The 10,471-nt window shown below is 36.2% G+C and overlaps 1 protein-coding gene across 1 annotated transcript; it reads left to right on the top strand.

The window, feature by feature from the left end:
• Nucleotides 1-6,047: 6,047 nt before the first annotated feature.
• LOC100471239 (olfactory receptor 4P4) lies at nt 6,048-7,229 on the top strand. Its single transcript, XM_034646479.1, has 4 exons — nt 6,048-6,235; nt 6,295-6,393; nt 6,462-6,787; nt 6,898-7,229. Exons 1-4 carry the CDS (start codon nt 6,048-6,050, stop codon nt 7,227-7,229), a joined length of 945 nt encoding a protein of 314 aa, XP_034502370.1.
• The last annotated feature ends 3,242 nt before the right edge of the window (nt 7,230-10,471 follow it).

Here is a 10,471-nt window from a genome sequence, read left to right on the forward strand (position 1 = left end):
CAAATATGTAGGAATCCCCTTTCTCTGAGTGAACCTGAGTTTCTAAGAAAGCTGAACGTCAAATAGAAAAATGGCGTAATTCCAGTGTGGGGACCTGTGATGTAGTTAACTTGTTGATTCATGTCACAGAGAGAACTTCTGCCTACCTAGCAACAATAAAACTTTGTTGGAATCTGCTACTGATTGCTTGAGAGCAAGAGCAGTGAGGGCATGAAATCAATGGCAGCCCTTTTAAAGTTCTTGACTCCAAATGCTGTTTTGTGGTGTTGTTGTTGTTGTTTAGTCTTTGTTTGCTTCACCAAGAGGCCAGAAGTAAATAGGCCTCTGTAGGGGAAGAAAGCTTTTGCCTTTTTTCCTTGTCTGTTCTTTGGCTGATCTAACAATTAAATTGACATAAAACAGATTAACAGGAGAAAAACAACTTTAATTTCATATGTATGGGAACCCCAAAGCAATGAAACTCCCTGATACTCAGGCAACTGAAGTTTATATGCTACCTGAGCTAGGAGAAGGGGGTGAAGATTCAATGGGCCACAGAGAGGAATTTGAAGAAGCAAGCCCCGCAGAGTCCCCCACAGTTTACCATGTCCACCCCACACTCTTTCTAGTTATCTCTGGTGGTACCTCTCTTCCTGGACCAGGCCCTCTGTCTAAATTCTTTCAGGCACTTACTGGAGAAGAAATAAATTCCTCTTGAATCCTTTGGGTCTGATTGTTTTCGGCTCAGAACAATCCACATGTCAAAGTGGCACACTGGGGCTGCCTGCCCTGAACCCCATCAGTTAGAATCCTTCATTTACTCGGAGTTACTAAACGTTCAAAGCCTGGAAGCAACTGTTAAATTTAGAAATATCCTTTTTCTTCCTTAATGGCTATTTGGGCCAGTTATTTAGACTCGAGTAACTTCTCGTGTTCTTATATGAATAACAGTGGTAAAAATACTTACATCACCATATGCACTATTGTAAGCCTGAAATAATTTAATGAATTTTCTTAAGATTTTATTATTTATTTGAGAAAAAAGAGAGGGAGAGAGAGAAGGAGTGGGGTGAGGAGAAGAGGGAGATTGAGAAGCAGACTCCATAACGATATTGGGCTCAATCCCAGGACCTCAAGATCATCCCAGGACCCTGAAAAGTGAGAGCCAAAGTTAGACAGTTAACTGACTGAGCCACACAGGTGCCTCTTTCTCTGAAATTTTTTTGTATCTATTTTACTTCTCCTACTTTCCATGTTCATGGGGAAAGAAATGTTTTTTATTTTATCATTCCTTTTATTTGTCTCCTATCCCCCAACCATCGATTCCAGCAATGTTAGTCCCAAACCACAAAGAGTTTTCACCTGTTTTCATGTTGAAAGACATTAATTGTATTGATCTAAGTACTCTACAAACATAAGATCTTGGTAACGGGTCATACATGGACGATAAATGCTCATGTGTGGTTATTGTTGCCCTGTCTCATCCCAAACTTTCCTGACAGCAAACCAAATACTATTTCAGGCTACACTGGTTTCCCTCTGATTCTTCAGAAAGCTGGATGAATACAGAACAGTCAAAATTTCCTGAACAGCTCTGACTATGGCCGTGTTGGGTCTCCAGAGAAATAGTGCCTGAGGCAAACTTAAGGCAAAAGTGGAAACAACACCCAGGGCAACCAGGGACATCACCCTGGACAGTGGTTTAGCAACATTTGGCCAGGATCTCTCTGGAAATGCCTTTGGGAATGTAATTACTTACAGCTTTCAAAGAATTATTAATTTCTGGTCACTTGAGTTTATATTCTGTGTGTCCCAACCAAATTTTCTTCAGGAATAAGCAGAAAGTCAATGATTTCCAGGACCTAAATACTCTTGTTACCTTATGTAGGAATTTAAAAATACTTTTTTTTTTTTTTAGTGAGCTGTCATTGAGATCTTAAATCAGTGTTTGAAAATCCTAGCCTACTTTCCTGGGGCATAACAACCCCTTTCTTCATCACTGATAGGTGTAGTAAATATTTGAAGTCCATTTCCCTTGTAAACCTGTGGAAGGTTTAAGTCACATTGAGATTTCCAAAATATTTGTAGAGAATTAATCTAGAAGTATGTGAATTACTGATATAATCNGTAGTAAATATTTGAAGTCCATTTCCCTTGTAAACCTGTGGAAGGTTAAGTCACATTGAGATTTCCAAAATATTTGTAGAGAATTAATCTAGAAGTATGTGAATTACTGATATAATCTTCTTCATTTTATTCCAGATTTTGATGCTGGGGATGATTTGGCACAGTGAGTATCTGGGGGTTGGAATTCTACCTGATGTAGCCTGAAACTAACCTGGCAGCCACTCGGATCTTATGGTTAGTGAGTTACCATTGTCACCTTGGTTTGGGAAGGGTTCCACCAACCTCAAGCTTGACTAATTATATGCTCTTAGTCCATATAATTTCCTTCTAAAGCCTATAACGTCTTTTGTAATATTTGGTAATTCGATTACTATAAAAATGCTTTACAATATGTTAGTTTTAATTGTGTATTATTTGNGAGCTTGACTAATTATATGCTCTTAGTCCATATAATTTCCTTCTAAAGCCTATAACGCCTTTTGCAATATTTGGTAATTCGATTACTATAAAAATGCTTTACAGTATGTTAGTTTTAATCGTGTATTATTTGTAAGCAAAATTCCAGTTAATAACAATGAAATTAAAGCATTTTCTAGTTGGCCGTGAATTTGATTATGTCCAATTAGTGTTCTTATGTACAACGTTCCATATTTCTGTTAAGAAACAGCCCTGTTTATGGTTGAATATTTACAAAATGAAGAATATATTTCCTATATTCCTTACCATCCTAGAATAGACTAATTTCAACTGAGTCAAATCTGTTAAGTTTATAGCATGCTATTCTGTTACACTAAGGGAAAATGTGAACGTGTGATGGATGCTTTATTTATTTATTTTTTGTATATATTTGAGAGAGGGAGAGAGAAAGAGAACACGAATGGTGGAGAGGCACAGAGAGAGGGAGAAGCAGACTCCCTGCTGAGCAGACAGCAGGATGTAGGGCTTGATTCCAGGACCCTGAGATCATGATCTGAGACGAGGACAGCCACTAAACTGACCGAACCACCCGGGCATCCATGATGAAAGCTTTAATTTAGACATAAAAGCCTCTATTCTTATACTGATAGTTTAACCAAAAGTGCATTCAGGGTTTTTATTTAATATTACCAAAGAAGTAAAGTAATCATTTTATTTTCATTGTTCAAAAAATCAGGCTGAGCGTTAGGGATCGGCATTCTCTAGGTGACCAATTCGGCATCCAACTAACGTAAATATTTTCCCCAAAAGATTGTTGAAATTGAAGTTTACCTTCTCAGTTATGAAAACCATGTTATGAATGTTTTTTTTTTTCCTTTATTTCTCCACTGGCCTTGGTTGTCTGTGGGTGCGTGACATTTTCTGTGGTTCTAAACTAATCCGTTTTGTACCATATGTGTCACGGGATATTTCATTACCTCACGTACTTCTCTTTAAAATTCTGAATTTTGTAATGCTATCTTAATTGTAAAAGAAGTAAGATGACGTTTAAAAAGATGAAGCAATTTGCTCAAGGATTGCCCTGGTCGGTTTTACTAAGAAGCCTCCATGTTTCTACCTCTTCCTGTGTTGCTACCAGTCTAACCAGTTGTTCACTGGTTGCCTGATGTTCTTTCTGCATCAGTTGTAACTTCAGTTTTTACCTAAGAGGGGTCCGTAATAGCTCTGCAGTCAAAATGTTGTTTTTATGACAATAATTCTCTCCTTTCCCCTTTACAGCTGCTCTTTGCAGCGATCATGTATAATGGTCCCTCAGGTTACAGGGTGAGATAGATGGGAAGCACTTTTGTGGCTTCAATGCCAATGATGGTCTAGAAGCAAGGAAGAATCCTGATTTAAGCAATTTACATTGTTAGTGAATCTGAAGGAAAATTATTTAAAATGATTTAGAATGAGAGACTTCCAGATGACATTTATGTTAAATAGTCCATATATCTTTATGTCCATAAATACTCAGAAAGTCAGACTGGCATCTGTTCACCCATCATCTTGCATATTCTTTTCTACTCAGGTATGGATTCAGAATAGACTTTTCATGCTTTTCTCATGACACCCTTCATTATCCCACTCAGCTCTCTTCCATAAAATTAGTCCCAAATTGAGGGGAAATCAGGATTTCTGTCTCCATTCACAGCACGTTCCTTCCCCATCCTGAGAAATGCTTAGATTCTCTTGATCTGAGTTTCTTCTTTTTAAAATCAGAGATTTAGATTAGTCAAGTGAATTCTACTTCTAAATTGTTTGCAGTTTTCTTGTATAATAATTCTTTTTGAACCAAATTATTTTAGGTAAATAACTGTATCTGAAAATTTAATTTATTTCTCCCTCATTAACAAAGAAACAGCATCACTTGCAATGAGTAGAAAATAGGTCAATGAACTCTACCTCCCTAAAACTCTTCAATACTCTTTAGTTAAGGTTAAGTGCTGAATAGTCTGTAACTCATCATGATTTTCAAAAAAACAGTAGAAACACACTAAACATTACTCCTTCATGAAGTTAGAGTTTTGAATAATAATTTAAAATGGAATTGCTCTCCTACATACGGACCATTTTCTAAATGCCTGTCTCTTAACTCTCTCTATATATGAACATAATATAATATAATATAATTAAAATATACAAAGAGATAATATATATAAAATATAAAGAGAGGTTATATATATAAAATATAAAGAGAGACTATAAATACAGTCTCCAAGACTATAAAATACATAGATACTAATTTTGAGATTCACTACTGTTGATAGTTTCTATATAATTTTGCTACAAAAGCATTCTGGGTTTTTTAAAAATAGACATCTGGAGGCCTAGATATGACTGTCCCATCAGATCCAGAGAAATATAGAAAGTACACTAGGGACAGATAATTCCTCATCAATGTGAAAATAATTCCTGGAAGGGTATTCTCTCTATTCCTAACTTATTTTGTACTGATTAAATAATGTCTTAAAATTACACTTCAGATACAATAGATGCAAATACATGAATGTTTCATTTATTTTGTTTCAACAAATATCACTGAACACTACCTGACCAGGTAAGTTTGACTAATGTTACCTTCTGTATCATCCCCTTTTATTGACTTTAGTTCCTTTGACTGTATTTAAAACACATGAAACTTTCAGCAAGAGCCATGGCATATGCACAATTCAAACATACTTGAGAAATTTAATGATATTATCTCTCCTTTAATGATTGTCATCACAAACTTCGATGACAATATTTACATTTTTAAAATTCTCGTTAACACATGAAATGTAAATGGGAGAAATGAAGGAAATTGCTAATTATTTTCCGCAATTTCGATCATGAATTGATATTCTTCATTTTGCTGTATACTTTTCCAACATTCTTTGCTTTTTTAAAAAAACAGCGATTCCATTGGTTTAGCATGACCCATTGGCAATGTTTGGTCACATAGCAAAGAAAGAGCGTGCTTTATACAAATTAACTTTTAGCAGTTCAGGCAGTACATTTGCATTTCCTGAGAATTGGATCCCAGATAATTCATGAAATTTGATGAGAAAATGTTGAAAATAGGAAACTTGACCTCATGTATTAGACATACATTTATGATGTATGCAACAAAGCATTTTTTGACTGGGGACAATTTTTTAAAATCTATTTTCTTATCGAAATAATATAATTAATGATAATTCGTCTTTAATTTTCAAAACATCATTTAAATATTTAAAAATCATTACCAATAAAATTGAGTAACATAATTATCCCCATTATAAAATTATTCCACAATACTTCTACAAAATCAAAGACAATGAAACAAGAGAAAAGTGCTTAATTTAAGAAATCAAGGACAATTAATATTAATATGATATTCAAGTCAATCTACCCTTAGTAAATTTTATATCATTGTGTTCATACTGTTAAGTTTTCACCAAATTTCTCTTTATTTCATTCAGATACATACTCATTTGTGTGTAACATACAGCAAACTCAAGTATATGGAGAGGCAGAGAAACATCTCAGAATTCGTACTTCTAGGACTTTCGTATGACCAAAACATTCAAATATTTTGCTTTGTGCTCTTCTCATTCAGTTACGTTGCCCTGTTGGCAGGAAACCTGCTGATCCTTGTCTCCATTCGACTCAGCCCTCTTTATCACCAACCCATGTACTACTTCCTCACCACTTGTCCTCCATGGACATCTGCTACACCTCTACGGTTACACCCAAGTTAATCGCTGACCTCCTANCCTCCATGGACATCTGCTACACCTCTACGGTTACACCCAAGTTAATTGCTGACCTGCTGGTGGAAAGAAAAACCATATCCTACAGTAACTGCATGTTACAACTCTTCGCCGTGCACTTCTTTGGAGGCGTTGAGATCTTCATTCTTACAGCTNCTCCTACAGTAACTGCATGTTACAGGTCTTTACAATGCACTTCTTTGGAGGTGTTGAGATCTTCATTCTTACCGCCATGGCCTTTGATCGCTCTGCTGCCATATGCAGACCTCTCCACTACCTGCTTATCATGAACAGGACAAGGTGCCATCTCCTAGTCTTAGCTGCTTGGGCTGGTGGGGCTCTCCATTCTTTCCCTCAATTAATGATGACAATCCAATTGCCATTTTGTGGTCCTAATGAACTTGATCACTACTTTTGTGATATCTTCCCTTTGCTGAAAGTCGCCTGCACTGATACCTACATCACTGGGGTTCTTGTGGTTGCTGATTCAGGTATGGTCGCCTTAGTTACCTTTGTTGTCTTATTTGTTTCTTATGTCATTATATTGTTTAGTCTAAGACATCACTCAGCTGAGGGAAGACNCTTGTGGTTGCTGATTCAGGTATGGTCGCCTTAGTTACCTTTGTGGTCTTGTTTGTTTCTTATGTCATTATATTGTTTAGTCTAAGACATCACTCAGCTGAGGGAAGACGCAAAGCCCTCTCCACCTGTGGGTCTCATATCACTGTGGTCGTCTTATTTTTTGGGCCATCAATCTTTGCCTACCTTCGACCTCCAGCCACTTACCCTGAGGACAAAGTATTTGCTCTATTTTACACCATCATTGCTCCTATGTTCAATCCCTTAATCTATACGCTGAGAAATACAGAGATGAAAAATGCTATGAGAAAAGTTTGGTGTCAAACATTATTTTCACAGGAAGTACACAATTAATTTAAGGAAACATATACCTAAGGAACTCTATATAGAAATGGGCTTGATGTGACTAAAGGAGCTAAAAAATATTTCATAGTCTACATTCTATCGCTATCATGAATGGAATGCATGAAAGAAAGAGGAATTAGAAAGAAACTTAAAAGGATAGCTAAATGAATCTTAATTCCCACATACCAGAATTAATTGAAAGCTCAATTTTATGGAGAATTAAGGAGGTGTGATAGGGTTACCTGCAGAAAAAACTGTCTGGGCAAAAGCAAATAAAGCAACACTATGTGGTCAGTGAATTACAAAGACAAAACAATTTTAATGATAATGCTATTAAAAATACTGGGCTTACATGACAGTCCTCATAGTGATATATATTCTGCAGTAGTGATGACGTTGAAATCTAAAATTAAAATAATGACTTCTAATCATCATGAATATCCTTATGATAGAACATTCATTTATACTTCCTCTAGTGGTATTCAGAAATCAGCTGTGCAGTGTAGAAAGCAGACTAGCAGAACCNCTTATGATAGAACATTCATTTATACTTCCTCTAGTGGTATTCAGAAATCAGCTGTGCAGTGTAGAAAGCAGAATAGCAGAACCTTTTTATTTTTTTATTTTATTTTATTTTTAAGATTTTATTTATTTATTTGACGGAGATAGAGACAGCCAGCGAGAGAGGGAACACAAGCAGGGGGAGTGGGAGAAGAAGAAGCAGAGCCTGATGTGGGGCTTGATCCCATAACACCGGGATCACGCCCTGAGCCGAAGGCAGACGCTTAACCGCTGTGCCACCCAGGCGCCCCAACAGAACCTTTTTTAAAGTGGTTCCTAGTGATCAATTCTCCTGAATTTGTATTAGAAATAATAGTAATACCNATCCCATAACGCCGGGATCACGCCCTGAGCCGAAGGCAGATGCTTAACCACTGTGCCACCCAGGCACCCCAACAGAACATTTTTTAAAGTGGTTCCTAGTGATCAATTCTCCTGAATTCGTATTAAAAACAATAGTAATACTTAGTTAAGACAGAGCAAGAGTCAATAATTCAGGATGCTAAAAACATAATTACTTGTTATTCCACCTATTGACCTGAATATAAAATATTTTCTGTAACCTAAGGGTCTGAATAATAAAATGTAAATGTTTCGAACTCCTACCTGCCTTCAACTGATAAGTTGAAAGTTTTTGGATCCAGAACGAAGGACTTCGTCTGCTATAAAAAGAAAACAACAACAACAACAACAACAACAAAACAACATAGCAAAAGACAGATTAAGAAATGGTCTAACACCAAAAGCAAACTAAAGTATATTTTGCAAGCACATTTTGGCTGCATATGGATGTATATAGCTGTTTTATTTAAAATTGACAAACCTCAGAAGCAACCAAGAGGTCCCTCCATAGGGGAATAGATAAATAAATTGTGATTTATCTGGATTTGTCTTAAACGTATATTAAAGTGAAACAAGCCAATCTGAAAAGGCTACCTATCATGTGATTGGAACCCTATGAATCCTGGAAAAGGCAAAACAATGGACACATTGACAATATCAGCGTTTGCCAAGGGTCAATGTGGAGGGTAGAATGGGTAGGCAGAGCACCGAGGATTTTTAGAGCAGGAAGCACTTCTGCATGTTATTACCATTGTGGATACATGTCCTTATACATGTCAAACCCGTAAAATGCACTACATCAAGAGTGAAGCCTAATGAAAAGTATATTCGGGAGATAATAATGTGTGAGTGTAGGTTCCTCTGACTGTAACAGATGTATCACTCTGGTGGGGGAGGTTGTCTGTGTGTGGGGACAGGGGCATTACGGGAAATCTTTGTGTTTTCTGCTCAGTTTTGCTGTGAACCTTAAACTGCTTTTTAAAAATAAAATTTATTAATTAAAAATATACTCTATGTTGCAACTGATATATCCAATCTTGTAACTGTAATGAAGAAGAGACATCTGAAAAACATTTTCTACAGAAAAAAAAATTAAGAAAGGCCTTTTTTGCATGCTTGATAGGATTTAAATAAAGGTCACTTAAGAAACACAGCAAGCAGCATTATAGAGAAGTTGCTAGATAACACGATTTTATTAAAAGGTAGATGGTAAAAATATGGAAAGCGTTTTAGAACATGTAAGTAAAATGCATGAATTACAATCACCCTGGAGGCACCACACAAACAGGTATAAAGAGCAGAAAGAATAATGAGGAAGGTGAAATTAACCAGAGCTGTTACAGCAGAGAGGAAGTGGACAGATTGTCTCAGTGGTTATTCACAAAGAAACAACACTGTTGCCAGATTAAAACTTTTCTCCTAGGCATGTTCTATAATGTTTAATTACTTAACTGGACCAGAGAAAGCTGTCTCTAAAAATGAAATAGAAGTTCAGATAATTAAACAACAGATTCATTTTAAAGGGCTCTTTTATATAGTGGATATTATTTGTTTTCATTATCGTGCTTTCTTAATTACGTGAATTTGTTTTTTAGGACATTACTAGTGATCAAAATTACTATCTGCAAACAATGTCGACCTAGGGCTAATGACGTTTCCGCTACAAATCTAGACACACGTTTCAAGGTAATGAGACTTTCGCATTCTATCAAATCAATAACTTTCACAGAAATGACTTTGGACTGATTACAGTGGCTTTCATGTTTAGTAAGTTGAGAGCATTGTCTTTTTTTTTAATTGAGATATAAATGATATATAACATATTAGTTTCTTGTATACAACATCATGATTTGATAAGAGTATATATTGAAAAATAGTCACCAAAATAAATCTAGCTAACATCCATCACACACATACTCAACAAATTGTTTTCTGTGACATGAATTTTTTAGATGTCAGTCATTTTGGTTACACAAATCCTGCCTGAGGATTTAAAGATATAGATTATAGAATTACTCCATATCATATGGTTTCACTCATATGTGGAACATAAGCAATAGCACGGAGGACCATAGGGGAAGGGTGGGAAATCTGAAGGGGGAGAAATTAGAGAGGGAGATGAACCATGAGAGACTATGGACCCCAGGAAACAAACTGAGGGTTTCAGAGAACAGGGGGGTGGGGAGAGTGGGCAACTGGGCGATGGGTATTAAGGAGGGCACGTGTTGTGATGAGCACTGGGTGTTATACACAACTAATGAATCACTGACCACTACATCAAAAACTAATGATGTACTATACAGTGGCTAACTGAACATAATTAAAAAAAAAAAAATTACTCCATATTG

This window comes from Ailuropoda melanoleuca, chromosome 16 (genome assembly GCF_002007445.2).
Source record: "Ailuropoda melanoleuca isolate Jingjing chromosome 16, ASM200744v2, whole genome shotgun sequence".
NCBI classification, from domain to species: domain Eukaryota; kingdom Metazoa; phylum Chordata; class Mammalia; order Carnivora; family Ursidae; genus Ailuropoda; species Ailuropoda melanoleuca.